The following is a 25,446-nucleotide window of genomic DNA, read 5'->3' on the forward strand; positions in this document are numbered from 1 at the left end:
AAGGGAGATTCTCTCGGCAGCCCTACACTGTCCTCACTCCACCAGCCCCCAGTGTAGAGGTATATCAGTGGGGTGGGGAGGCCAGTGACACAAAAAGGTGTGGCTGGAACACTGCAGTGCACAGCTGCTCCAATTCAGAAAATGCAAAGGTGGCTTAAAGCCAACCTCTGCCCAGCCCCATCCTTTCCTGGGCTGCACCTCCTGCAAGGCACTGCTCATAATGGGGGTCAGAAACATGTTATTTTAAAATCACAATGTAGACTGTATAAAATATTATAGTATACAGTGAAACTGCAGGGAAACCCGAAAATGACTAGACATACCATTCTCCCCCCCCCCACACTAATGACTTACTTCTATCCCTGATGTTAAAGCATACTTTTTTTCCTTTTTGGGGTAAATTATTTGTCTCTTTGGTAAATGATTATGCTGTGTGCTTTTCAATGTGAATCTCACTCATCCAAATTATCCTAGCAGCATGTTATCCTTAACTCAGCCTTCACTGATTAAAGGACTGGAAATGTACGGTCATGTCCAAAAGGAGGCAGGCCTTCATTATGTTCTTAAATACCCATTGTGCATTCCCATTAGCGATTTTCCAATAATACATGTTTATTTTTCCCCTCAAACCAACCAAGGTGCTAGTCCTCATTGTGGACTTTCTCCAAAAGTTTAGTTCCATCCAAAGCAAGTTCCAAAATTTTAGCCATGGTTTCTGTTGTCTTTTATTTAACAGTGTGGTTTAGATATTTTATGAAGGGGTAAGTATTTCTTTTCCCTTTCCTAAACTCAAAAATGGCTTAAAAGATTTTGATCGAACTTTCTAAAAAACAAAGTTCTGGGTACAGACCACGGAGTAGGTTTTCAGAGACAAAAATGACAGGCACCTAATGTCAATTGAATTTCAAAGGTACTTAGACACCTAACTGCCAAAAGTGTCAGGCCCAAAAATGGTTCTGGGACTTGAGTGGATGTGAAAACTGAAGATTATAACTGAAACTGTTCTGTGGCCTTAAAACATGGCAAGGCACTGTATCTGCTATAATCAGCATATTCACCATTAAGAGAAAAGAGCTTCTAAGTCCCATTTCAGAGTTCTCAGTGCAACTTGCGGTATATAAACAAATAGCAGAGCACCAAAAAGGTCCATTCAGCTAGAACAGAGGATGTGAAAAACTTTATGAATCTCACATTAAAAGCTAAAAATGTATGGAGTATGGATTTATTATAAATAAATTACATTTGGAGAAAAATCCTTTTTGTACTGCGGTTTCCAAAATTTTGATTTCCCATAGCTCAGTAAACATTCACAAAAGCTCTATTTTTATCTTCACTCTTCATGACAAAATAGCCCTGCTACTCCAGTACTGAAAATGCAGTGAAAATTAAAGCAATGTTTAGGGCATCCAACGGCTTAGTAATGTTTGCCATTTCCAAATAGTTTTTAGTTTTGTAGTACAATTGAAGCTGAAATATGACAAATTGCTACCACACATATTCTTAATGAGCGAGTAATTCAGTTAGAGGCAATTTGGGTGCGGTGATATCTTTTATTGGACCAACTTCGGTTGGTGAGAGAGACAAGCAGAAATTGGTCCAGCAAAAGATATTACTTCACCCACTTTGTCTCTCTAACATCCTACGACCAACACCGCTACAAGCTACACTAAATAATCTAGATAATCACATTTCTGGTTTTGAGCAAAGCAGCAAAGTATAAGAGCTTATTTATTCAGTAGGTTTAAAATGGATAACCAAAATCCCCACCCCAGCTTACCTTTTATTAAAAATACAGTCATGGTTTTAAAAATTCAAGTTCAATATAAAGAAACCATAATGTAAGTGGGTAATAGGTGTGTATATACTGTATGCACATACAACAATATCAAAAATCAAAATGAAGCTACTAGATAGGGATTCAGGAGTTTTGGCTGCTTCATTTTTTTCTTTCTAGAAAAAAAAACATTATTTTCTCAGGCACTTTTCAATCAAATCAGTGCTTTGGTTTAATATTACATAACAGTCTTTGTTGTCAGCTGCATTATTTTTTGACATCAGGAATAGAAATGTTCCTGTGCTGAATACCGTGGAGTACTTTTTTGTAGTTTAATACAACCAGTCTATTAACTTTTGGAAACAAATTTTCATCAACTCCTGTTTTCTCTTGAGAATAATCAGAACTTAATATCTTTTTTAAAAAATGAAGCGGAAATTACCAAAACACCTACTGGAAAGTTTCAATTTTTGAACCCCTGTGCAAAACAAAGCTAAAGTTGTACCTTGATTCTATAAGGTATAAAAAGGAACAAGAACAAAAGCCTTAATTCAAAACCTGTTTCCATGAAGTTCTATTTAGTGAATGCTAGGAACCTGTTATGTCCATCATGTAGGGAGAAACTGACACCTATTGGCAACTTTAATATTACCGCATAATGGTACTTTTCCTCAAAGTAATAAGAAACAGTTCTAATATCTGGATATATTTTAATAAAGGGAAGTGAGATTTTGTTTGTTTGTTTGTTATATGAGTACTTAAAAGGAAGCATTTTTTCCATCTGAATTCCAAGCATACTTTAAGGCTTTCCTTTTAAGCACAGAACACCATCATCATTAGTGTAATTATGATCCAATCAGACGCTGGAAACATCAGTAAACAAGTATTTGAAGAGGCCATCCCAGTGAACAAACACAAGCACTCTTTATCAACAGTTTGGAGAAATTACATTTCACTTTGGGGACTAAACACAGTTTAATGTTACATACATGATATGCTCAGTCTTCGTACCAAGTATACCATGTACCATTTTTAGCAGCCTCCACAGACAAATCAGGAACCACATCTGCAGAAATATCCTGTCTTTCCAACTACGCTATGAATTATTCTAGTACAGATATCAGTGTCAGACACAGGGATGCTTCTGGAGAGAGATCTTCTGGGGTGTAGCTTATCAGTTAGGATCAACCATCAAGGACGATAATTAAAAATGACATAAAAGGCACCAGCAATATCAGGAAAAAAAATGCAAGTAGCAATCAACTTCTCCAAGCTTGAGCCAACAGCCTAAGTTACTAATTCAGTAGGTTTCAGAGTAGCAGCCGTGTTAGTCTGTATCCACAAAAAGAAAAGGAGGACTTGTGGCACCTTAGAGACTAACAAATTTATTTGAGCATAAGCTTTCATGAGCTACAGCTGAATGCACTGAATGCATCCGATGAAGTGAGCTGTAGCTCACGAAAGCTTATGCTCAAATAAATTTGTTAGTCTCTAGGGTGCCACAAGTACTCCTTTTCTTAATTCAGTAGGTAGCAACACCTATGGGCAGATATGCCCATTCCTAGCACAATGTGGTCCTGATCTTATTAACCTTTAGGTGCTACCACAATAAAAATATTAATAATAATGGAAAAACAGATCTGGTACTACAGACAATGAACAGCCAAAAAAATTGACAGACCATTGGAATTATCACATTCAGTCCAATGTAGATGAAACATAAAACGTACAGCAGAAAACACAGAGCACCAAGAGTAATCAGAGTAGCGCTTAACAAACTAACAATAGAAGTATCGTTAATAAAAGTACTTTTCACTACAAATGAGAGTTTAGGTACGATGACAAATATGCAAAACAAACACAAATACACAGAAGTAATGGGACTTGATTCTTGGAGGCGATGGAGCACTTGCAACTCTAAACAAAGTCACTGAGAGTTGCAGATACTTAGCATTTTGGGGGGGAGGGGGGGGAAAAATAGACCGTAGGAGATCAACATTTGTTGCAATGTGGTTCTTTGACTTGCAATTTGATTCCGTTGACAACTCCAAGTCTGTTTTATGGGACTACAACTATTCACCAGAGCAGAGAAACTGAATCCAATATCATACATACTTGTAACGAAGAATTTTTTTGTGAATGTACAGCTGTCGAAGGCAGCAATTTTCTCTTGCAAGACTACAACAAGTATCCTAAAAACACAAAAATGAAAACATGTGTACTTGAAACATTAATTCTGTTGGTTTAAGATTCAATATTTAAAATGTAATTGTTTCAAGACCCTCAATTTAGATTCTTGAGCAACAACCTGCCAGTTCTCCAGTAACTGGCAGTTACTAAAGAGTCTCATCCCCACCACATAACCTGCTCTTCAGGAAGTATACAAATACCATGCAGAGTAGTGCAGCATCTATGATATACCTCCTGTAATAAAAGTTCCATTAGAAAAGAAAGAAAATGGAATTGCAAGGATACTGCATTGCCCTTCGTGTCTCAAATCATAATCAAATCCACAGTCAGCACACAGACTAATCTAAAAGGAAGTCTTTTACCATGGAAATAATCACATTGTTTATTTCATTGCAAATCTGTCAAACTACTAGTAGTAAATACTACTGTTAGTAGATACCAACAGTGTTTTTTCTCCCATATGAAAGCATAGAACCATGGAATTAAAGATGAGAGAAATGGGCTTTATGTAATAAACCACTTCCAGTGATTACCAGCATCCTAAATACAAGGACAATGAAAAAAAATCAAGGGGACAGCTATTGTCCAGTTACCTTTGACAATTTCAGTTCTTTACAACTCAAATACCAATACACAGAAATTTTGTAGCCTGGCAAAAACGTTAACTGTCCTACATTTTTGAGCCTTAAAACAAAGGGCCATATATTTTGAGGGGAGAGCATATGTAGATAGCCACCCACCCACAAAATTTAAATACCTGTTCACTATTTGAAGCAAAACAAAAGCCATATGGCAAATGATTAGGCATTGGCACATTGTATACTCTACAGATCAACAGGACGTAAAAGTGAAGCTTAAAAGAAAGTATAAGATTTTTAAAAGTTTAAAATGAAGATTTAGGCCATTTAAACCCAAAGGGCCTCTGAAACCATTTACACGTTTATTTTCAAAAGGGAACATCAGCCTGGGAAGCTGTGCCAGCCCATGAGCTTGTAAGCTTTATCACCCATTCACTACGTTTAATACAATCCTTCCTCAAATGGAGCAACATGGTTCTGTTAAATCTGGTTACTGTCTTATTACAAAAAGCTGGAAACACTGTAGTTACTATTTAGTTGACAACGGGCAGCACTATGTGTATATTATATATATATATGCTAGAATGTTTGTTCTATCAATTACCATTCGAAACGTCTGTCCTATCAGGAACATGCCTAGCAGTCCTCTTAATGTCCAAAATGTGTAGCAACCAAGCTTAACCAGAAGATCATGAAGCTTAGGAAAAATATTGGCTGTAAAAAGTGTATTTGAATGAAAAACCGGAGACCACCATAATCAAGAATTTGGGAGAGGGATCTTGGGATTACTTCATGGATGGATGAAGACATCAGTCCACGTATCTGGCAGCCTCCAAAATATTGGTTTTCCACACTGACTAACCCTTTCGATTCCAAGCCTAGAACAACTCTGGGAAAAGGCGTTCCACAAAAAAATCCTTGGCCCTCAACGTGCAGTTGCTGCATTTCTATTCAAAGGGCCCACTGTAACCAACCCTTCTGTAGAGTCAATTTTGAGAATGCTGGGTCCACAAGCATTTCCTTCACACACAAAGGACCTGGGAAACCTGGATCTGCCAAGCCAAGTGCCTTAGGCCCAACCTCAAAGTCATATGATCCAACAAAGGATCTCAGTACCTTGGATCTAGCTAGGCTCTATCATTTTTGGATCCCTATGATCCAAGGTGGCTGTCTGTGCTGGGACATAATCAAAACCACTTTCTTATCAACCTCTATTAGCTCCAGAGAATTAGCACATTAGGGTGTGCTTGTTTGCCCCTATGCTGCCTCTTCTTCTAAGAGCATAGAGACTTCTTGTAAGAGTTTGGGGTGCTCCTTTTGAGAAGAAGATCTAGCTGCTCTACTCATAGGCAAAAGATCCAAAGAACTCCTGTCCTGATGGACTTGAGAACTTCCCTGGCTAGGGTTAGACTCATTCTCTGATAAGTCTGAGGACTTCTTCGGAAAAGACTCAGAAGAAACTCCTGGCTCCAGATGATTAGGATCCTTTCCTCCATGCATAAAAGACTCTGGAACTATTGTATCAGGGTAGGAAGTCTAGCTATTCTAATACAAATCCAGAAGCAACGGAAAGAATGGGCTCTGCATCCGCTTCAGATGACAGAAAAAGAGAAACTCATGGATGGTTTTGTGGGGGGGCTTTCATATCCCTACCATTACAATGCTGGAACAGGAAAGCGTGTGCTTTGAAACGAGTTCTGTTGCCAAATGGCAGGACATGCAATCTACCCAGGCGATGTCATGAAGGAAAATTGTGGTTCAGAGGTTCAGGAGTGTTTCTGTTATAAAAGCCTCTTTTTTCTCAATTTACATCTTGTCTTGTCTGAAATGAATACTAATTTTTATCCCAAACCTAATTGCTTTTACGGTCAACTATTTTTAGTTTAACAAAATGAATTCCAATTGTTTAAATCATAGGAAAGGAAAACAAAAAGGAAGTGTATCAGTTTTATGTAACTTCTTCCAGGAGGTCTCTAAGAAATTAGCCAGTTAATGGACAGACTGAAAGGTAGTCAAGTATAGTGGGTTTTGTTTTTGTTTTTTAAAGTGTAATGTACAGACACTCCCCAGGTTACACAAGACCCGAGTTACGCAAATTCGCACTTACAGAAAAAGTTCCGTAAGCTAGAAATAGGAGGGTGTTTTGGGGGGGGGGGGGGGTTTGTTTGTTTTTTGTTTTGGCATAACATTTGGGTATATGTTTCCGACTTATGCAAAATTTGAGTTACGCAAGGCTTTCCGGAACGGAACGAAACGAAACGAAAACGATTGCATAAGTCGGGGAGCAGCTGTATATAAAAATTGTATTTGTTTTGATCACAACACTCTCCCCAATCAGTCTCATATTTCGTCTTCTGCTCTTAGAGGCAGAGACTGTGTTTTCCTGTATGGATAGTGCCTAACAGATTGTGGATGGTTTTGGCATATAAAAATATGAATACTGAATGCTTTTCTGTTCTTCTTCTATTCAAATTTTATTTTAAAACTTCAATTTTGCACTGCATTAGTCTGCAATGTAGCTAATGCCTCATTAGGGCTTCAATTTGCCATTTTCCAAGCATTTTCAATCTGAAATAGTGAACTTTTCTTGGATGATAATAGAATCTGATATGTTCTAGAAAAACAACTACCCTTGATACAGCCCCGCAACTTTGAAGTAGCTATTCCATTTTCACCACTTAGGAAAAAAAAACATTAGCACCTGGAAAGAGTGGTGTTTTTTTTTGTTTTTTTTTTATAGTTGGGAGACTTTGAATGATGTTTTGCCTTTTGACTGTTTTTACAATTGGACTTTTCTTCTTCTAAAAAAAAAAAAAAAAAAGACTAGACTGGAAAGATTTACTATCATCACACTGTCCACAAGGGAACTTTAAATTTTTAAAGAGACAGTTGCACAGATACATACTGAACTCTTTCTGACAGACTGTTAAAGGAACAGTGACCTATTTTGTGAAAATTTTCTTTTATATTCTTAGTTTAACTTCTTCAGTTCAACTTAGTTATCTGATACTGTCCCATTGACTTTCATTGTGGATAGTTAACACTAACATACTATTTAGTCCTTTAATTCTACTATAACATCAAATTATATTACTTTATTGTGCTATGAAAATTACTTGTTTGTTCAATTGTTCTATATTCTAATGTTTCCTTCAACTATTCATCTTTGATTAATTTAGACACTGATATTCTCTATGGTGCCATACTAGAGAAGTGTCTGTTTTAACAATATTTTTAGTGGTCTTTAGAATCCCCACTCTTTTATTCCTTTAATAATTTCATCATCATCTCCTTTTTCCTTCAGGCTCATCTTCTCAGTGTAGTTTGCTATTCTCTCTCCCCTTAAAACTGACAGTTATTCAATCCTGCTATTTCTTCCTTTACACAATATCCAAACTCAATCTGACTGTTGCCACCTGCTCGTCTCTAACTTTCTCAGTTCTCACTTTGCACCACACCCCATTCCTCAGTCTATTTAAAATGATGCTGCTAAAATCAACACAGTACAAAATATTTTCAATTTGAGCATTTCTTAATAAAATTACATTTTACATTTCTATAGCACCTTCCATCTTGAAGGATCCCAGAGTACATCACAAACTATACCCATAGCACCAATGAAATGTACAATTTCTCTAGGCCTGAGTTTCTCCATCTGTAACATGGGAATGACACTGTTCCTTCCTCTATAACGTACCTTCAGATACAAGGATGTAGAATGCTGTAAAAAAGTGTTAATAAATAAAATAAATAAATGAGGTAGAGGGAAGTAGCTATCCACGCAGGCAGTACAATAGTGGGGATAGGAAAAAGAAAATTTTGGTAAAAGTTACCACAGCAAAATCTCTTATTAAAAGTGCCAAGGAATCATTTCTATCCTCATGCAGAGACAGATAGACCTGGGACTTTTTGTGTCTTTTGTCTGAAAACACAGTGTAGGATATTCAGTTTTATCTACCTCAGAAGTATGAAGGGCTGAGTTAACCCTGACAGGATCTCAACCTGTGGCTCTGGAGAATCATGGTATTTCAGACCTGATACTTTGAATACCTAAATCCCAAAAGAGGATGGCTTAGAAATATCTAAGTATTGTTATTCCAGACAAAAAACACTGCTTTATCTAGTTCCCACCTTCTAACATAAAGGAGTAGAATTATTATTTATACAACTCAGAATGCATACCATGTCCTCATATATATTCTATGTATAGGAAGGCAGCGTGGACTAGTGCTTAAAGCAGGGAAATGGGGTATCAAGACACAAGGGTTCTGCCAACTCAGACACTGACTTACAGATGTTAATTGATTTAACAGCACTCTGCCCCAGATTCCCAATTCGCATAAAGGAAAATGAGGATACTTGACATTCCTACACACTAAGGCATTGTGACGCTTAATCAGTTCATACCTGTAAAGTGTTTGCAGATGGTCATATGAAAGGCACTATAGAAGTATTTTTGTCCTACTTCAAGTCAAAATATTCTTTGAAAAGTGGAAAACCCAAACTCTACTTCTGGCAGAACTGAGATGTCTGCATGATATTTTATAATCCTAAAGCCAGTCAATGTATAAAATTGAAATTATGCATGTTACTAGAGTTTTCTATGCAGCAAAAAAAAAAAAAAAAAAAAAGTTAACATATAGAAAGAATGAAGGAAAATGTCTACCTTTTGTTGCAATGCAGATCATAAATAGGAGTTTTGAACTGTATGGATTTGACCATCTCTCCTGTTCGCAAAGAGTAAAGGTCCACACAGCAATAAGGTGGGCTTGTGCTGAAAGGATCACAGAAACGGAAGTTTAGATTTTGCACATTTTAAAACACTTTTAAACCATTGTCTTATAAATATTAAAACCAAACTACTCATGATTTGTCCTTCTGTTCCCCCTTCTTAGCCCCTCCAGGTCTGATCTAGTAAAAAGTATGTGAGGACTATTCAAATGAAGCTCAATACTCTGGGCTTTTGTAAAATAAAATTGACAAAGTAGCTAGAAGAATAGCATGAAGAGGTGTGAATATGCAGATGAAGGGAGATGGAAAGGAATATGACTTGGGTCTGGGAGGAAGTTCAGTTTGCAGAATATTTTGTTCAATCATTTCGGACTTTTGTATTATTATCAGAAACTGAATGACTCCTTTACCTATAGCCCTTTTGGATTTTATTACAATAGTGTGGCTAGTAATGAACTTCTAGGATCTGAAACATCAGTGTTCAAGAAAGGCATTTCCTATAATTCTACACAATCCAGTACAATCTGTTGTCAAAGACTAGCTCTCAGCACAATGCATGTAGTTAACTTTCTGGTGAAAAGGTTATATTCTAGTTAAAGGTATAAAAATGGATAACACCAAACTTATTTTCCTTTCAAGTTTGTAACTAAATGGGCAATAATAAATAATTCAATAATTTACCAGGTATGAGCGGCAGTGATAATTACAGATTTCAAAAAGCATAACCACAATGTAATTTCATTGTAATTGCAGTGTAATTAAAAACAAGTTTTAAATTAAGTTACACAAAATACAGGCTATTTATATTACGGTAATAAGCTACAAAACAGGCTACAAAAGAGGTATCACTAAAAGCAGAGTACAACACATCACAACTTATTTCTCTGCACAAATAAATCTCTCCTCTTGAAGGTAAGATTTTTCTCCCATTTCAAACATACTAGAAAATACAGAAAGGAGGACAAGACAAGTCATAACATGATCTCACAGTTAATCCCCCCCAGATATGGCAAATGTAAGATATCATCTCTAGGTAGAGAACACAGTAATTAAACATTTATTAAAGCTGAAGTTTAAAATCAAGTTTACACAAGTTAAGAAGGAAGGTACTGTACATCTGGAGTCAGGCTTGAGTTATGAGAGACTACAAGTACCAGTTACAAGGTTCACAAAATACATACATAGGACATAACCGCAGAGACCCAGATTGGGGTGAATAAGTGATCTTGGACATGCCACCCATAGAATGTATTTAGAGTCCAAATCAGTATTGGTGGAGCGAATAGGTACATGGGTGGGGTGCATCCCTTGGTTCGTCAGGGAAGGAAGCAGGTTATTTCCCTGGCCGGTGGTCTCGTTTACTCGTCCTGGTACTGATGGTGTCCCGTGATGTGCTTTGTGTCGATGCCTCTGGACCACCTTATTATACTGGATCTTAGCCAAAAGGCCAAGCAACAGCATCTCCTTTTTGGTTCAATGATTAAATGATTTCAACAAAATTTATCTTTGTGTCAGAAACCTTTTTTTTTTTTAATTAAAGATTTGCACAGATGCCTGTAGTTTAATTTAATTAAATAACCTGGTTATAAATAACGCTGAGGTCCCTTTCCCAGCATTTCATAAATTTGCTTATTTCCAAAAAAACATTAATCCATAAATTCAAAGTTGTTGTTATTGATATTTTTAAGAGAAATAAAATCTTTTACTTTGGATTTTTTTTAATATATTTTTATTTTCTTTTAAGTACAGTGAAACGTTCCTCGGTTGTACAAAACAAACTGTTCTTTGGGGAAAGGTAAGCTGAAGAAGAGGAAAGAGTATGTTATATAAGTGAAACAACAGCAGAAAAAATATTCACTTTCAAACTAATTTAAATCTAATTCTCACGGGGCAAAACAAGTTTTTCCAAATTATTTAGGGATGTATTTAAACCTGCCAAAGGTCCAGTAATAAGAAGAGTGTCATTATGGGGTCCTCTTTCAACATTCTACATATGTCTCAAGACTTTTTGGAAGGAAAAGGATGAATGTGAGCCTCCTGTATTTGGAAAGGGAGAGGGTATTATTACACTGATTCCATGATATCCTCAACAGCCACAAACCTTTTCTGTACAGCCACAGTCAGCCAAGTGTTTAATTTCACTGATCCCAAAGTCAGACTTCGGAACAGCGGATCTGACCCACAAAATATGGGTCACTTGACAAGTATGCAGTTCTAAATTTGTTCGAGCTATTTACATAGGATTTCACTCTAACACTTACTTAAATGGATACTTATTACACTATATGGCAACAGTTGAATCACACGGCAACTTCTGCCATATAGACATGCAGAACCCACATTACATTTATTGTAGACTCTTGTTTAAACAGTACTGATCTTTTCAAATAGTGTGTGTTGCTTTTATCATTTTACTATAAATAAAACTCTACAGCCATTTCTTAATAAAAAGGCCAAACTTTCTGAAGATAGAAAAAAGTGCAGAGTGTTACAGTATCAGAAGGGTAGTGGTGGTGGATACCATTTTACAAGCTGGAGAGAGGCTTTGATGTGGCAGTTTTCTTCTATAACACCTTTTTTTCCTCCAAGAGTGCATTAAAATGATGGCTATTTCTAGGTCAACGAATATGAAGCAGCACAAATTGCCAGCTGAATAAACATACTAAGTATGGGTAAAGAGAGTGTGTTTCCTTTTGCATATATCTGCTTTATTTTACACAATACCTGACACAATACTTGCTTGTGTTTCGGCCTAGGCTGCTCAAGAATTTTTCTGGAGAACTAGGGACACAAATACGGCCCATTTCCTATCTAGAATCCAACAACAATGCGGTATGCAAAATACGCATATACTGTTGAAAACCAACAGGCACACAAAAATTTTTTAAAACAGCAACACATAATTAACTCCCACAGAAATTCTTTCGGAAAGAATCATTTGCTCCAGGCACATACCTACGTTAATAATTAAAGGAGAGGGTACATCAGTGTCAACCATTTACAAGGCCAAAAGATGGGACACAACAATCAGTCACCTTCAATTAGCAGTCCATTACTACTAAAGGATGTTGGAAAGCAAGTGCTGATCTATTTGCCAACTTGCCTTCGATTTAACTGATTTCAGAGTAACAGCCGTGTTAGTCTGTATTCGCAAAAAGAACAGGAGGACTTGTGGCACCTTAGAGACTAACCAATTGATTTGAGCATAAGCTTTCGTGAGCTACAGCTCACTTCATCGGATGCATCCAATGAAGTGAGCTGCATCCAATGAAGTGAGCTGCAGCTCACGAAAGCTTATGCTCAAATAAATTGGTTAGTCTCTAAGGTGCCACAAGTGCTCCTTTTCTTGATTTAACTAAATCTGCTTCCTAAAGCCAATTTAACCATTTTGGTGCAAGTCTGTGCACAGAACAGAAATGATTAAGGTTGACTTAGGTAAAGTCAGACTATTAATTCACACCTTTTGTTATTGCTGTGCAATTTGTGTGCACACCAACCCTGTAATCTTGATAATTAAACTTGGCATTTGGACATCATCATGAGTGAGATTCTCAACATTAAAAGGCACTAGGTAAAGTAGTCAAAATAATTTGCTGCTAAGGTCCAAGCCTACAGTCTAGTAATACAGGCTTAGCAGAAATAACAACTGTGTTTAGGAATGGATAAAATCTCATGCAGCGTCTGGAACAAAAACAGCGCAATCTCTAATATCCCTCGGATCCTCAGGCGACGCAACGTGGTGTGCTAAGTACTCTCTCTCTCTCAGATGTCTAACTGTTCTCTACTTCTTTTACTTGATGCCTACCTCTTGGCTGGTCATGACAATATCATTTTACCAATGTTCATGTAGATGAGCAAGCAGCTTTGGCTAAAACAAACAGCATCACGTTTAAAAGGAAAGGTTAACGCTGCAAGAGGACTGTGGCTTGGATCAAAAGTACACTGAACTTCGCCCGGCTTTGATTCAAAGCTTTCTTGCAAACCATACCTTTCTTCTCACCCAGTATTGCACTGCTGCACATGGTCTGACAAGTTGTTCCTATGATCTTCTATTTACTTTCGACACCCCCAAAATATACAGAAAATGTCAAATATTTTAGAACAATGAGAATCTGAAGATGTTGGATCCAATCATCAGAATTTTTGAGCAGGAGCAGCAACAACTGAAGTCAGCGAGGGCTGCAAGCATTCTGCAAGTTTTTGTACATCACACCCAAATTTTATATACAAAAACCATTAACACTGACATATACTTTCCTACCATCCTAAGACCCAGCTTAGACATTTACAGGTACATTTATAATTTTATGTTACAACCCTATTAGACAATTTACTGAAATCCAGACGTCTATAAAGTTTTGTTAGGCCAGGACATCTTGCATCTAATTCTTCAAGAAGCTGTGCACCCTCTTATGAGATGCACTAAGGACCAGAAATAAGCTTCTGGGCTAACTTTTCAAAAGAGCTCAGCAACCAGTTAACAACTAAATTGTCCCATAGCAAGTTGGGTTAAAGACTACAGGGGAGCCAAATTGTTTACTTTACTTGCTAATTTGTGTAAAAGCTACAAACTGCCTTGTCTGCACTAAGGTTTTACCTTGAATTAGTTAATCTGAGTTAGCAAACTCAAAAACACACCTTTTTTCCTTCTAAAAAGAAAAAAAAAAGGATTCAGTGGCCACTTGGATACTGAGCACTTCTGAAAATTTGGCCACTTCATTTAGGTGCTTACATGGGGGCAAAGCTCTTCTGAAAATATGGCCCTGATTCTGGGAATTACTGAAAATCTAGCCCCACCAACTCTTTTTCACTAAGCACTTAAGCTAGACCTTGAATCCAGGCTTATAGAGGTAAAGATATTTAAGAATATTAATCTCCTTCTTCCATACCACTTACTCCAAGCACACCCTTTTACTACTGGACTCTGTTATTACTAATATAGACAAAATACTAATATTCTAAGTATATTTATATTAAAAATAATAAATTGTGTGTTCAATAAGATATAAGAGGATAAACAGTAAATATTCAAAACATTATCCTTTACCAGAGACTCTAAGGATCTTGGAAAGTTTCCTTAGACAAAATATTTAATGTAGGAATAGTCTTTGCTAAGCAACCAGTGGCCAAACAGATACACACTCAAATCTTGAAAGTGTTTGAAGTGACACCAATTATGTTAACATAATTAACAGAAGCACATTTAAATTTGTACCACAGAAATGGAACAACAATTAAAACCTTCACTTCACGGACTGCATGGAAACAATCTTTTTCAAAAGAATTTGAGAACTTTTGCTTGAAAACCAGAACACGAAGCTGTGGAGCCCATGGAATGCAACACATCACAAAACTGAGAAGGTAACAAATTACTCCACTGTGTTTTCTTTGTGAAATAGATTAACACTAAAATCACCAACGGGTCATGTATGCTCCCTATTCTACTTACTCAGTGAACATAAAATACACTGGTTATTTAAAGGTCTACTTTGGATTAATTAAGACAACACAAGCTGATGTCCCCAGAAGACTATAAAACAAGTGAAGTTTGAGATAAGTAGGAAACCCTCTAGCTGACAAAAGATGACAGCCCATCCAGTTCTCCTTGGTCAGAAGAACACTGATCATAATTCAGTGTCTCAAAGGTAGTTATGTAAAGTAACACAAGGAGACAGATGGAGATCTTCAAACAGGAATGTGGAGACTGTGCTTTCCTTACCTGGGGTGGTAATATTCTTAAGTCTGTCAGAAATATAATACTAAAAATAATTCTGGTGGAGGATCCATATTTTTATTGTATCCTTGCTGTCCAGATAGATGCTTAATATAAAAAGATATGAAATGAATCACTCAAGACTGAGAGCCCTAAATTCACCAATAGCACTTAAAAATGTTTTCCTTTAGTAAACAAAATGTAAGAATTCCATAAGGCTCTTGGGTTGTTTTGATTTGGTTTTCCCAACTCGTCACTGCACTGTGGAGATATTAGAAAAAAAAATTCTAACTGATGCCTTGTACAGTTGGCAAATGAATATATCTGTGCAAGTGTATTATGATACAGGTACCGTTTATTCACAGGTTGTTATTTTTTAAAAAACGTGAGATTCTCTCAGTTTGTAGTAGTTCTGAGTGGAAAGATGAATGTACACACACAAGCGTACCATATAGCAAATATACCATCCATTATATAGTATATTTATATAGCTATAAAACTTAATGCAGCAGCAACCTGTTTAAAAACACCAAGAGAAATCCTAATTTTTATACCTGAATAGAAAAAAATTTAAGGTCAGCAAATCTTATGGTCTTTAAGAAAAGACCAAAGGACCTGACATAAGGCCATATCTTGTGCACAAAAAGATTTAAATAACCTGCTCAGAAGTACAAGCTTTTTCTCATGTCACAAGCGTGACCATCCATGGAAAAAAAAAAAAACACACCAGAGGAAAGCAGAAAACATGAAAAAGTTTAGTGACGTAAGACCAAACCTTCGGGATGAGTAAAATCAGAATATACACTTTCTGAAAGAGCAACCACTTCAGAAATGTTTCTGTTTACAGGAGACCTTTCCCCTTAATTGTCGAGCTTTAATTCCTGTTTCTGAAAGAAGGTTAATTTTCCATCATCTCCCTTTATTTTAAATATTGTACTGTCATTACAAAGGTTAGGCTGACGTCAATGAGAACTGTTGGATAACTAGCACTTTTGATAATCCAGGCAAGTGTCAAAATCTGGATTTAGGACCCTAACTTTACATTCCTATTTTTGACAAATTTAGCCAGCTCATTTTGCCTCTGGGCATGTATAATACATAATCCCGCTGATGAGACATACAAATGATAGCTCTCAGGAATAACAAGCAGAAGCTGTTGTATCAATAGCACATATTGTATAATCCCCACATGTAAGGATGACGAACCTACATTATGTGGATAGAATCTTCATTGAGAAGCACTATAAATGATGCGGTGGGTTGTAATGGTACAATAACTGTGCAAGTTAACTCATGCCCCCTCCCATCACTTTATTCTGGAAACCAGTGTTGTAACTAGATCACATACTAATAATTGAAAATATTCCTGCGAACAAGGTTACAGCTCACCTTCATGATGTACTTAATAACTTTACATTTGCATACTAAAGTTTTTTTCCAATGAGTGAATAATTTAAGGTAATGAGGTTAAAAACAGTAATGACAGAATGAACCAAAAGTTATAAAAATAAGAGTAGGTCAGGTCAACAGGACAAATAAATAAGTGATCAATAACAAGGGCGCCTGATGAGAGAAAACATGCTCTGATCAAGCAAAATCTAATGGAAATTGTAAACGCAGACAGAAATGTTTTCTTTATTAAAAAATCAAGACAATGAGGAACAGGAAAGATTATGGTCAGAGGAAAGGTCAGGAACATTAAACTAGAAGAAGAGTGGAAATGACAGAAACGAAGTACAGGAAAAACTGTATTAGATCAGCAAGAGAAGCCCACAAAATTAAGATCTCTACCAAATCCACAGAAGACTGAGTTGGGGAGAACAAAAAAGTGAGAGAAAGATGTCAGATGTATAACAAAAAAAAAAACCACACTAGTCAAGTTGCAGTTGCTACAAAATATCCCTTCACTAAATGCCACAGATTCTAAAAGCTAGAAGAGGAGTGAAAGCTACCAATACTTCTCAGACTGAATTGTGGAGGAGAGCATAGATCAGCAAATGCATAACAGCGATTGTTAGACAGCTATCCCGAAGGAAGACTAATTCAAAAGAGGCACTCTTGAACAAAAAGAAGGGAAGGAGTTTCATTAAAGTAAGTATAGCATTCGGACAGTTCAAGACCAGCACCTCCCAGCAAGTGTATTGGGGGAATTCTTTGCAATCTCAGCACTATCAATAAACCCTGCCACAAACAGCTATCAGAGGAAGTTGACCTTAATGCCTGGGAATCCAGAGGACTGTTTAAACCAAGAGACCATAAGAGAAAAGGAGAAGCTGTTTGTGTATCATCTGTCTGAAATGAATGAAGGAAGAAGTCGCCTGCAAGCATACAGCAAGGCAGATGTAATGTAACTCGGTGCATAATTAAGGGAAGATGGAGCTAGATGTAATGTAATTCTGGATGATACAATTTCAGATACAGAGAGGGACATGTAGCATAGCAATGCTGGCACCTCAGACAGGGATCAGTTTACAAGCAGCAGCTGGAAAGAGGCTATTTACCTTCTTCATATAATGAGCTTCTATTTTATGCACTAATGTGCAAGGCAGCATTATACAGAACTCTTCCTGCTGTTTGCTAGAAAAAAAATTCTTCCAGCAAGTACATCCAGGGCAAATAAACTCAAGATTTCTGTTTAATCAGTGTGACATTTCTAATAACACACCTGTGATCAAATGTGATCTTACGATTTTTTGAATAATGTTTAGTTTTTAAAATAGAAATCAACATTTAAAACAGACTAAATCATGACTCCATATGAGTTACTCTATATGACACAGCAGAGGTAAATGGAGCATCTTTTGCAAATGACTGATTTGTGAAAATTAGTAAGGGCCCAATGTAATCTCCACCAAAGTCAATGGAGAGAGATGCTGGTTGACTTCAATGAGCATGGACTGGGCTAAGTGAGCAGGCATGACAAAACAACAGACGTGTCACCAAGTGTAATCGGATCAGTTATTTTGATAAATGTCGTTTTGGTTTAAATATAACCGTATATTTACTAACATTTTGTAAAAAATAATGAAGTGTTGGAACTGCAATACCATACCTTGTGATAACACGCTATATACTTTAAAGGTCAAATCCTGCTTGCCTTACTTATGAGTACTACCACTGATGTCTACTGAAATATTTCACACTTTGGAGCTACTCTGAGAAATATTGTTAAAAAAATTGGAGCAAGTTTGTGTGTGTGGATTAGTAAATTTTATTGCATGTGCATTAGTAAATTCTACTTCTGTAAGTTTAAAACTATCCATGTGAATCAAGTTTCTATAGCTATTGCAACTCTGCTATTTTCAGTTGCAAGTATCAGACATTTTGTCATTTCTCTCACAGAGTTATGACATATCTATCAATAATTCACATAAAACCAGAAAAGTATGAATAAAAAAATCTGGAAACCATTCTTTCCATTTGACAGCTGTCTATGAAAGTCTGTTTTATAATTTAAAAAAAAGCTCTTTTGCCATTACACTGTTTCAAAATTATGTCAGGTGGCCTTATTTGATTATTCTATTTTGAAGCACAATTTAATTTTCAGCAAAGCAATCTTGATTCTGTAAAAAAAAAAAAAAAAAATCTAACTATTAGAATATGTCTGTCACTGCTCCAGCTCTTCCTGGACATGCTGAATCTCTTTGGTAAACTACCCTTCTATTAAGAAAGGAAATTTCTGCCAACAGCCTTTAGAAAACTAGCACTCAATGACTGCATCACATTCTTTTAGTGATATTTTACTTGTTTAATACTGTTAGTGACACAAATTAAATTTCTTCAACTCACAAAGCTCCTGTGTACAATATCTTGCTGGTGGTTTCTGTTTGTTTAAACAAGAGATACAAATACTAGAAAGTTATACTGAAACAGTGCATTGAAGAACTGCACATTTTTAAAGGACCTTAAAAGTAAAATTATATATCTTCAGGTCTAGTACGCAGTCTTTAGAATTCTATACATTTACAGAGAGATATGCTTTCTTAAACTACTGTCAGATGCTATCAACTGTTAGTACATCATAAAAAAATATTTGACCAGAGATAGCCTAAGCATCACTTAACATTGCAAGTAACTGCTTTTAGTTATTTCAGTTACTGATTTCAGGTTTCTCCTCTACAGATCAGAGATTTTACTACTTTCATTCATGATATTTAACAGTCCTTCAACATTACGAAAAACGGAACAAGGTATTTGAGAAAGTGACATTTTCCAAGAATGTGCACGTATCAGTGAAACACAAAACAGCAGAGACATTTTAAACCTACCACAAATTGCAAGAAGCATGGAAGCAATTTTCTTATTTTTAAATAAGAAAAAGCTGCACCAAACAGGCATGTGTTACTAAATCCAATCCTTTAAATATAAGAAGGAAATATATTTGATTTGGCATTATATTATTTGAATTAGACTCCAAAAGATCAAGCACTACACTTGTATCCATCTTTATTAATTAAATAGAACAAATCTAACAAATAAGTACAATGGAAACTTCCATAACCTCTACCCTCATCCCTCCACAAATAGGGAGGGGCTAAATTCTGTCTTCATAGCTGGGCATACAGTGGAAAACTATAAAAAAAAAAAAAACCAGCCATTAGCTCGACAGAAACAGCTCTATAACGGGTAAATAGGGAACCTGAGTTCTACGTAGAAAAAAATAAACTATGGTAAAGGAACACTGTAGTGTTTGTGTGTGTGTGACAGCAAATGTTTGCAGAAAAAAAGGAAGTGGTGTGTGTTTGCCAAAACCCCAGCTACACATATCCTGATACAGATTAGATGAGCAACTACATGCACGGTATTCAAATAAACTGCTCCTCCAGAGGCAGGGAATGAAGCAGGCGCAGCAGTATGCTTACATACATCAGTTCATGTTGACAGTTACAACCACGAGGGAAAAAAAGAGACGTGGAGGGAGGGGAAAGAAGGTAACATTGCTGTCCAAGTCCTTAGCTGACAATTCACGAGGCAGGTCAAGGTAACTCTAAGGCAGGGATTGGCAACCTTTGGCACGCTGATTAGCTTCCTTGTTATAAATTATGGAAGAACACTGTGTTTCGTTACCATGTTATGTAAATTATGTGCAGTCTATCACTATCAAAAGCAGTTACAGAAACTAAATTGTATTTAAAGACAAACTGCAAATAGATAAATGCAATTTACAGATAATTAAAAAATCAAGTTCTGTAACATTTTCCCCAACAAGTACAGAAGTTAAAATAAATATATTTTAAACCATACGTGTGTGCATATATTTTAAAATAAAATCATAATGTACCTACGTACTTGTGTGTTAAATCTGCTCTCCTCTTTCTTACTCTATCCTTTATGCTATCTACTAGCCTTTTACATCAAATGTAGTCAAAGGGATATGGCAAAGGATATGCCTACCTCTAGTGAAAAGATAGGTTTCAGAATAACAGCCGTGTTAGTCTGTATTCGCAAAAAGAAAAGGAGGACTTGTGGCACCTTAGAGACTAACCAATTTATTTGAGCATAAGCTTTCGAGAGCTACAGCTCACTTCATCGGACGCATAAAGTGGAAAATACAGTGAAGATGTTTTTATAAACACAGACCATGAAAAAAAGGGTGTTTACCACCACAAAAGGTTTTCTCTCCCCCCACCGCACTCTCCTGCTGCTGCTTGTAATAGCTTATCTAAAGTGATCACTCTCCTTACAATGTATGATAATCAAGGTGGGCCATTTCCAGCACAAATCTAGGGTTTAACAAGAACGTCTGCGGAACAGTGGGGGGGTGGTGGGGGTTCTCCGACTGGTTTATGAATGTTATAAATTCTTGACATCTGATTTGTGTCCATTTATTCTTTTACATAGAGACTGTCCAGTCTGACCAATGTACATGGATGGCAAAGGGGCATTGCTGGCACATGATGGCATATATCACATTGGTAGATGGGCAGGTGAACAAGCCTCTGATAGCGTGGCTGATGTTATTAGGCCCTGTGATGGTGTCCCCTGAATAGATAGGTGGGCACAGTTGGCAATGGGCTTTGTTGCAAGGATAGGTTCCTGGCTTAGTGGTTCTGTTGTGTGGTATGTGGTTGCTGGTGAGTTTTTGCTTCAGGTTGGGGGGGCTGTCTGTAGGCAAGGACTGGCCTGTCTCCCAAGATTTGTGGGTCGTCCTTCAGGATAGGTTGTAGATCCTTGATAATGCATTGGAGGGGTTTTAGTTGGGGGCTGAAGGTGACGGTTAGTGGCGTTCTGTTATTTTCTTTGTTAGGCCTGTCCTGTAGCAGGTGACTTCTGGGTACTCTTCTGGCTCTATCAATCTGTTTCTTCACTTCAGCAGGTGAGTATTGTAGTTGTTAAGAATGCTTGATAGAGATCTTGTAGGTGTTTGTCTCTGTCTGAGGGGTTGGAGCAAATGCGGTTGTATCGTAGAGCTTGGCTGTAGACAATGGATCGTGCGGTGTAGTCAGGGTGAAAGCTGGAGGCATGTAGGTAGGAATAGCAGTCAGTAGGTTTCCGGTATAGGGTAGTCTGTGTGTATAAAAACATCTTCACAGTATTTTCCACTTTATGCATCCGATGAAGTGAGCTGTAGCTCACGAAAGCTTATGCTCAAATAAATTGGTTCGTCTTTAAGGTGCCACAAGTACTCCTTTTCTTTCTAGTGAAGAGAGTTTACAGAAGTGCATCTTTGAAAGAGATTATGGACTACTATTAGTAAAAAGCCTTAGTGATGCCAGGAATTACTGTCCGTTTTTTTGCCTCAGAACTCTTTACATACATAGTAAAGATGGAATAAAGTGAACCTGTTTTTGGAATTCAATGAATGTGGAGATGGAGAATTCATACAAAAGTACAAATATGTATAATAAGTTACATTTCTCCTATTTAACATTGATATTTACCTAAAGTCAACTTTTAAACAACTGTTCGTATATATTTCTTCTTCTACCCAGTTATAGGAAGCAACGTGTGTGTAAGGGCAAACCTCCTCCTACAATGCTCTTTTCACATAGATAGTATAGTGAGTTATAACTATTCTGTACTCGTAATTCAAGGATGGCTTTTTCCTCACAGTTTTATCACTCTCCATAACTCACTAGCTGATACTTTCAGTCAAGAGGATTGGGCGTACAGACTCCTGTGAAGTTGCTGTAACTATCATTCCACGAATCAGTTGTCAAGTGCTGCTTGTAAGAGGCAAGGCCAGCACTCCCCTACAAAAGATCAAGTGCATCCACTTACTGTAATACTAGAACACAGTATGCACAGAACATGCATGCACCATTCAGTGATCACAAATGGCATTGCTCATAGTGGCATGAATGTTCAAGGCATTTTATAAAAACACAGAATAAAAGGCTTCAAAAGGATTTCAATCTAAATTCAGACCAAATAAACAAAAGAGGGGAACAGTTCCTGGGGGGGAAGACAGTGAAGACTTGATGCTTCAATCATGCAGCAAGCAAGCTACATATCTGTATTCGTTCAAGTGTAATATCTGAAACTAAATAATCTCCATCCAGGAAATCATAAAGTTATTTAGCAATATATAGGTCTCCCATCTGTGAGACACTGGAGCTGCTAGCCCACCATAATATGCTATAATTGGGATCTATGAATTACAGACACATTTCAGATGCCTAAAGCAAAATATTATGGGCCAGATCCTCAGCTAGTGCAAACTGTATAGTGCCAGATGTGGCTCTTTATTTTTAAAAGGTATTGAAAGGGACCTTGAGGTACAATCAGTATATACACCCCTATACTGACTTGGCGTCTACATATTTAAGAATGCTCATTACATTGTAAACCAATTATAAAAGGTAAGGTTATTTTCTGTTTCTATTAGCAAGTGCAGCAGATTCTGTTTCCAGGGGATACATGTACAGGGAAATTGTTTATAAACTTTCAGTTTGATGCAATCTACTAAAAGAAAAACCAAAAGCAACACACAGAAGTGGTTACACTGTACAATGTACCACAATGCTTAGAACAAACTTTGGAAAACTCAGCTTGCTATGTGTCACAAAAACTACAGTTCCATAAAGAAAACGCATTTAAAAACACCAAAGAAAAATTCTAAAAAAAACAAAAAAAAACCAAACCACTTACAGTGTAATTTCTTGGTATGCTGAACAATACTATAATTACAATTAATGCTCCCCATGTGTCACACAGAGCAAAGTAGCAGAAGATTTCTCAAAACAAGTTTAAAACATAAAAATTAGGGCTGGCGATTAACTCAAAAAAATTAATCACAGTTTTAATCACACTGTTAAGCAATAGAATACCAAGTTAAATTTATTAAATATTTTTGGATGGTTTTTCTATATTTTAAAATATATTGATTTCAGTTACAACACAGAATGCAAAGTGTACAGTGCTCACTTAATATTATTTTTGATTACTAATATTTGTACTCTAAAAAAGATAAAAGAAATAGTATTTTTCAATTCACCTAATACAAGTACTCTGGTGCAATCTCTATCGTGTAAATGCAATTTACAAATTAGATTTTTTTTGTTACATAACTGCACTCAAAAACAAAACAATATAAAAAACTTTAGAGTCTACAAGTCCACTCAGTCCTATTTCTTGTTCAGCCAATGGCGAAGACAAACAAGTTTGTTTACATTTACAAGGCATAATGCTGCCTGCTTATTATCTATAATGTAACCTGAACGTGAGAACAGGCATTCACATGGCACTTTTGTAGCTGGCATTGCAAGATATTTACATGCCAGATATGCTAAATATTCATATACCCCTTCATGCTTCGGCCACCATTCCAGAGGACATGCTTCCATGCTGATGATGCTCATTAAAAAAAAAAATGTGTTAATTAAATTTGTGACTGAATTCTTTGGAGGGAGAATTGTATGTCTCCTTTTCTGTTTTACCTGCATTCTGCCATATATTTCATGTTGTAGTAGTCTCAGATGATGACTCAGCACATGTTGTTCATTTGAAGAATACTTTCGCTGCAGATCTGACAAAAAACTCAAAGAAGGTACAATGTGAGATTTCTAATGATAGTTACGGCAGTCAACCCAAGGTTTAAGAATCTGACGTGTCTTCCAAAATCTGCAAGGGATGAGCTGTGGAGCATGCTTTCAAAAGTCTTAAAAGAGCAACATTCCAATGCAGAAACACAGAACTCAAACCACCAAAAAAGAAAAAGAAAATCAACCTTCTGCTGGTGGCATCTGACTCAGATGATGAAAATGAACTTGCATCGGCCCGCACTGCTTTGGATCATTATGGAGCAGAACCCATCATCAGCATGGACGCATGTCCTCTGGAATGGTGGTTGAAGAAGGAAGGGACATATGAATCTTTAGGGCATTTGGCATGTAAATATACTGTGACATTGGCTATGACATTGCGATGCCAACACCTGTTGTCACTTTCAGGAGACACTGTAAACAAGAAGCAGGCAGCATTATCTCCGGCAAACGCAAACAAACTTCTTTTTCTGAGCAATTGGCTGAACAAGACGTAGGACTGAGTGGACTTGTAGGCTCTAAAGTTTTACACTGTTTTATTTTTGAATGCAGGTTGGGGGGTTTTTTTTGGTTTTTGGTTTTTTTTACGTAGTTCTACCTTTGTAAATTCAATTTTCACGATAAAGAGATTGCACTACAGTATTTGCAATGGGGGAATTGAAAAAAACTATTTCTTTTGTTTTTTACACTGCAAATATTTGTAATAAAAATAAGTATAAACTGAGCACTGTACACTTTGTATTCTGTGTTGTAATTAAAATATTTAAAAATGTAGAAAACATCCAAAAATATTTAAATAAATGGTATTCTATTATTGTTTAATAGTGCGATTAGCCAAACAGATTATTACAGTGTATAAAAGTATATATAGCTAAACAATACTTGTATCCCACTGAGACAGCAGCACTTTGTAGCGTTGTATTGCTGCATTTTGTGACATGTGGCATGCCTGTCACTGAAGTGTAAAGTATAGCACAAGCTGGCCTTTCAGCTGTGGCAGGCCTCAGTTGAAAACCCAGAGTGCAACATGCTTTCCACTTCACTGAGACATGCCACATGTCACAAAATGCTGCTGTCCCATCATATTTTGGATTAGTTACTATAGGATAAGCAATTTAGTAAGGACTAATATAAAACAAATTGCAAATTCTAAAGTCCTTCTAAAGAGTGTCACACTACATCTATGAGGTGTTCCACTCTGATCTCTAAATTGGCCAATATTTAAATCATAAGTACACAGATGGACCAGAGGAGTCAGGTCATAAAAGTGGTTTATTAGAACAATATTTTAACATTATCCAATTATATTTGTATATCTAATGACACTTGAGGATAGCTATCTCCCAAGACAAATATTTCACTTTCCATTTTTAGCTATAATGTATCTGGCAAACCCAACATAAAAATGTAATTCTTTATGATGCTGTGCTATGGGACATAACTACTGGGCCAACTTCTGCTCTTTGAGTGTAAGCA

At 36.7% G+C, this 25,446-nt stretch overlaps 1 protein-coding gene across 12 annotated transcripts in view; it reads right to left on the minus strand.

Moving 5' to 3' along the window:
* BCAS3 (BCAS3 microtubule associated cell migration factor) overlaps window positions 1-25,446 on the minus strand; it is a 499,958-nt gene that overhangs the window by 417,394 nt on the left and 57,118 nt on the right. For all 12 annotated transcript variants that reach the window (XM_077836612.1, XM_077836609.1, XM_077836606.1 and 9 more), the window contains 2 exons: window positions 9,209-9,316; window positions 3,890-3,966 (listed from right to left, as the gene is read on the minus strand). In XM_077836612.1, coding sequence (XP_077692738.1) covers window positions 3,890-3,966; window positions 9,209-9,316 — 185 coding nt within the window. The remainder of the gene's footprint in view (window positions 1-3,889; window positions 3,967-9,208; window positions 9,317-25,446) is intronic.

The sequence above is a fragment of the Eretmochelys imbricata genome, chromosome 17 (genome assembly GCF_965152235.1).
Source record: "Eretmochelys imbricata isolate rEreImb1 chromosome 17, rEreImb1.hap1, whole genome shotgun sequence".
Lineage (NCBI taxonomy): Eukaryota > Metazoa > Chordata > Testudines > Cheloniidae > Eretmochelys > Eretmochelys imbricata.